Below are 5,565 nucleotides of genomic sequence, written 5' to 3'. Positions count from 1 at the left end.
TAAGTTCTTCCATGAGATTCATGAGAGAGTTTCTATAGTTTGTAGCTTTCCAAGGCTGGCCGCCTCGCTTATCGATTGGATTGAAAGTAGTATTCCAATCTCCTGAAACGACGACTTTTGAGGTGTCTGTATTCTAAATAAGTTGTTCACTTAAGCGACGGATGAAAAAATCCTGGTCACGGTAGTCCGTCGGGGCATATATATATGTTATGAAAAAGCATTCTTCATCTATTATGACTTTAATAATTAAAAACCTTCCTTCTAAGTCCGCTTCGACGCGTCGCAAATGAAATGTGGATTCAAAAGAGTGCAAACGCCTCTGGAGTGCAAAGAACCGTGCGAGAAAAAAAATTTACCACCCCATTTTGCAGACCACACCTTTTCGTCCTCGATTGATGAATATGTCTCTTGAAGACAAAAGATTGTAGCTTTTTGAGCCTTCAAATAAGAGAAAATTGCTCTTCTTTTGTTAACATTGCGTAAACCTCTCACGTTCAAAGAAAACAGTTTTAACTTACGCGACATGAGGTAATTAAGTAAAGTTTTGTCCATGCAAATGAGGCAGAAGCAAAACATCTTGGCGAAATTATTTTGGAGGATAAGAGACTACAAGAGTAGCATAGAATCTTTTTGACCTGATAAGTGAGAAGAAAAATCATTGGTTGTTGTAAGAGAAAAGGATGCAGTGATTTCAGTGGTTTGTAATTGTAGTAGATTGGAGAAATTGTAGATTGCCAAATATAATAAAAAATTAAAGAAATTATACATATGTAACTCGAAAAAACATGGACAAAAAATTTATTTGAAAAAAAATATATATATATATCGTTATAACATGTAGATTTGGAGTTTTCAATCCGGTTATGTTAATTTCAGGCTAAATGATGTCACATTTAGTTCTTTGCAGAATCTATAGCTGTTACAGAAGTGTACGTGTCTGTTTGTTCGTCAGTTTGATTTTCACACTTTCATGCTTTGTTGCGCTCTACAGGGTTATCAGCAGTTAAGGTAAAAACTGCCTATTTACAAAGGTTCTTCCAAAGCGAATTTTTAACGGTTTCTTATATTAAATGTGAGCTAGAATGTATCGTTCTTTGTTTACCTCGTCCTTTCCCGCGTAATCTCATATGTTATTTAAAATTGTACTTCAGCTGTTCTTCTAGAACTTCAGCTGCTTGTATTAAATTAAGTCTGCTCTCTCTGACTGGTAATTGGCCTTTATTGTTTTCATGCGCTCGAATTTTCAAAAAGCGAAAAGAACTGCCGCGGTACTTGTTTGATATTCTGAAAACAGGAGTAACAATGTGGAGAAGAGCTGGTTACAATTACCAACGTAGGAAATTAAATATTTTTCTAAAATCTTTTGTGAGCTAAAATTGTTATTTATATTCACCATTTTGTTCTTTACACATTTCCTACAGGGTTGACAATGGGAATTTTGCTGAAGAATCAAGAGCTTCTTTAGCTACCGCTCATCTCCTTTATTCTGACGAGCTAAAGTTTTGTTTAAGTGGTAATACAGTAAGGAGAAATTAGATTCCAGTCTTTTTTTACGGCTAAAGCGCTATTCCGCAGTGACCGATGACCACCCCTCTTAAGGCTAAGTAAAGGCAGTGGTTTCTTTTTTCCTTTGCTAAGCCCAGTTTTCTTTTATCACTTTTTCACTTTGTTCTTTTTTTTTCCAGTGATAGTGACGTCTGTTGATAATGTCCACAGCTGAGAGATCGTCCTCAAAGTTTCACATTTGCTCTCTTAGGTTCGCCCCTCTCCCAACTATTCATTATTCAAACGAAACAGTAACTCACCCGCAGACGTTATCAGTCGACCCACCAGCTGCCTGTAGGAGCTTCTTTAATAAAATGACTTCGCCACAGCAAATTTAGAAAACTGGGTCTTTAACACTTTCTTGAAGCAAAGAAAAGTTTACTTTTGTGTAACTGTACAGTTTCTGGGGTGAAATACAGGAACGTAATGGCTGAGAGAGCTGATTTATGCTGGAATTGGCATAATCCATAATACTTAATCCGTACCTCATCATATGCATACAATTCTTTGACGTAAAAACAACAGAACATCTTTGCGACTAACTTTGTCTCAAAATAGTACCAGATTAAACGGAAATCTTTGCACTAAATTGTATAGCTAAAATTACAAAGAAAATAGCACAGGCAGAATAGTTTCCAAGAGTCCTTTAACTTGAAATTGAAGCTTTACAGAAACATAGTTGCTTCAGACTCTCCGTCTGTTTGCTGAATAATTTAAAGTTTAAACTGACTTTTGTAAGTTTCTCTTTGCTTCCTCTCTGAGGAAGCTACAAATGCATAAAAGGTTTTAACTTTCCGGTTCTTTGTAAGGTTATATTTTCATCAAAAATTTGCGAAAACCGGAGTAGCTCTCCTATCTTTTTGGCATTGATGCTGTCTGCATTGGCAAATAAGTTACGTCGATGTGCGGAAGTCTTAGGACCGGTTTTTTAAACAAAGTTTAGCCGTTCTTTAACAAAACCGCGTGCAACATTATCTTCATTAAAGCCAAACCTTTTATCTGAACATTTATATTTCGTGAACATTGACAAGAAGGCCGAAAAGTAACAGTCGAAGGACATTTATCTCGTCACTGAGTCAACTCTTTAACAGAGAGTACCTGAGGCCCATTGCTTAGCTAAAACCTCGGCATGGGTTAGACCTCGATTGAATAACAGGCGTTTAGGCTTACGGACCCAAAAGTGAAGGATGTATACAAACAACTTCGCTAAATTTGATAATTAAAGTGAAAGAAAACGTTGTTGCGATGGGGTGCGGAAGTCTTAGGCTTTAAAACTCAAAGATGAAAGAGATATCCAACCAATTCCGCCTCATTTAGTCATTAAAATGATAAATATAAGTTACGGGTAGATTTCAAATGATACGGTGATCACCTGAGGTCAAAGGAAAAAGTACAGCGAGAAAAGCTGCACGGAAACAAAGCAGCTCGAGATGTAATTGCGCCATGTTTCGATTGAGTATGTCACGGTATACGATCACGATTGTTTTGCCCTTTGAATAGAAAGTTCATCTAACAAAATATGTTTTCTTTTGGCGTGAGTTTGTGAAAAAGAATTATTTCCCTTCACTAGTAACAACCATAAAACCCTCTCTCTCATCTTGAAATAAATTTCACGCAGAGACTAACATGTATCATAGTGGACATACAGTTTGAAAATGAAGGAATATTACAAGTTTATTTTACACAAAGTATTTTACTGACATAAAAAGATTTAAAAAAATGAGAATGAGTAATGTGGTGTGCTCAAAAGATTTAAACCAGTTTCAATATTTTACACCAGTTCGAAAAATTAAACCAGTTTAAAAAAATTCAAACCAAAGAATAAATTTCACCCACAATACATATTTTTCTCAGGGGGAGACAAACACAAAGGAGCAAATAAATACCTTTAGTTAGAAGTATGTTCCATAGTATGGCTTCATAAGTTCTCAGAGCTTTGAAGCCATACTGTGCTGTTGGCTGAAAGCAGATAAACTTTGCACTTGCAAATTCCTAAAGATTGTTTTTACAATGCTATTTTGCAAAATTTGAAATGATTTCATAATTGTTTTCTTAATATACTGTATCAATGACTACTTTTAAGTCTCGGCTACTTCATAAACATACGGCCACTTTCAGCTATGAAATTGATGGCCAAATGATTGAACCATGGAGACTTCTGTAAGCAAATGTCTGTAATGGCTAAAAGGCTATTGTAAGACTTGTTTCTTTTTGTTAAAAACCTAACACAAAACCAGTATGTGACCCTGTATTAATTAGAAGTTGAAATATAATTTCCGGTGATAGTTGAGGGAGAAGTAAATGTAGTTCATGAGAGATTAGTAGAGGCATTGCTCAGACAAAACACCAAAAAATATTTTTTTTGAAAGGACTAAATTTCATACAACTCAAATATAATCTCTTTGGTTCTAAAAAACTGACTAATGCAAAGTTCAGAAAAACAACGGTGGGGTGGAAGATAGAGCAAACTCATAGTTTATAGTTTTCTAGACACTTTGACATTAAAAAAAGGAGTAGATGTGAGCCGAAAGTGAGTGATTTTGGATCGTTTTTTACGCTGTCAATATTTTGTATTGTAGAGGATTTTATGGAAATTATTGCTAAATAAAGAATACTAGCTGATTATTTTTTATTGTTTCAGAACGGTCTGACTGTTCGCTGAATGATTTAAAGCCTTAGTAAATTTGGAAAATTTCCCAATGCTTCCAAACTGAGCTAGAAATAATAATAAAATGATAATAGTAATAATAATAATAATAGTAATAATAATTATTATAATATGATATTGATGTAAGAAATATCCAACCATGCACGCTAAATGTAAACATCAAACTGAAAAAAAATATTTCTATTAGATTTCAAATGAAATAGTGCTCACCTGAAGCCAGAGGAAGAAGAAGAGCGAGAAATGCTACCCGGAAACAAAGCTCGAGATTCAACTGCGCCATGATGAATCGATTGAGTGTGCCACGGTATGCGATCACGATTGTTTTGATTGACCGGCCATTTGTGACAAAACGCTCAGTAGACAAAAGATATCTTTGATCCCCCACTATTCAAGCTCGTCTTTATATAGTTTGTAGTAATATCGTCCGCGCTTCGAGCAAGACAATCACACCCTGCGTGGGCCGAGTTTTATCTTCCCGTAACAAGATGACAGGCGAAGTAACTTATTAATACTTCCCAGAGTGCCCTACGCTGTAGCTCATGTTACAGCACTTTTCAGCTAATTTCTGCCTGGTCTGAGTTAAAATGTAACTACTTTGTTTGAGATGGGCCCCTCGAAATTCTCTAATGGCAGTCAGAATTCATTCTCAGTCCCATAGAAAGGGAGGATCAATGTTACTGTAGGTAGTGTCGGCCGACATAGCGACCGACAGTCGGTCGATAGTCGGTCGACAGTCAGTCGACAGTGGGTCGATAGTCGGTCAATAGTCGGTCGATAGTCGGAAAATAGTCGGTCGACATGTTGATCGATATGTCGACCGATATATGTCGGCCGATAGTCGGTCGACATATCGGTGGACAGTCGGTCGATATTTCACCGACACTTAGCCGACACTCGGTCGACACTTGGCCGATTCTTCACCGATACTTCACTGACACTTAAGTGATGCTTGAATGGCAATTTACCTTTTGTCGACCGTATGGACGTCTTTTAAGGAAATCTTAACAGGATAAAACTTCTGCTGTTGTTTGGGGCATTGACTAAAACTAGAAACAACGAAACGACTGAAACAACCGAAACAACCGAAATTACTGAAACAACCGAAACGACTGAAACAACCGAAACGACTGAAACTGTCGAAACGAAACGACCGAAACGGAACGTCCAAAACAAAACCACCGAAACAAGGGAAGCGAAACCACTGACTGACAGCCAAAACGACTGGAGCAGCTGAAACGAAACCACCGAAACAATCGAAACGAAACCACCAAATCAAGGGAAACGTAGCCACCAGAATGAAGTATTATAATTTAGGCATGAATCCTCTTCAACTGCACTGCTTTCCTAGCAGA

The 5,565-nt window shown here is 36.9% G+C and overlaps 1 protein-coding gene across 1 annotated transcript in view; it reads right to left on the bottom strand.

Moving 5' to 3' along the window:
• The window catches only part of LOC111319496 (receptor-type tyrosine-protein phosphatase F), a 27,737-nt gene extending 22,817 nt beyond the window's left edge, over window positions 1-4,920 (bottom strand). The window contains 1 exon segment of the mRNA XM_088739163.1: window positions 4,424-4,920. Within this exon segment, the coding sequence (XP_088595289.1) occupies window positions 4,424-4,493 (70 nt within the window). The 5' untranslated portion in view covers window positions 4,494-4,920.
• Window positions 4,921-5,565: the final 645 nt, after the last annotated feature.

Source organism: Stylophora pistillata, chromosome 11 (assembly GCF_964205215.1).
Source record: "Stylophora pistillata chromosome 11, jaStyPist1.2, whole genome shotgun sequence".
NCBI classification, from domain to species: Eukaryota; Metazoa; Cnidaria; class Anthozoa; order Scleractinia; family Pocilloporidae; genus Stylophora; species Stylophora pistillata.
Note: the sequence above shows the minus strand (reverse complement) of the source record. Positions and strands in the feature narration are given on the sequence as shown.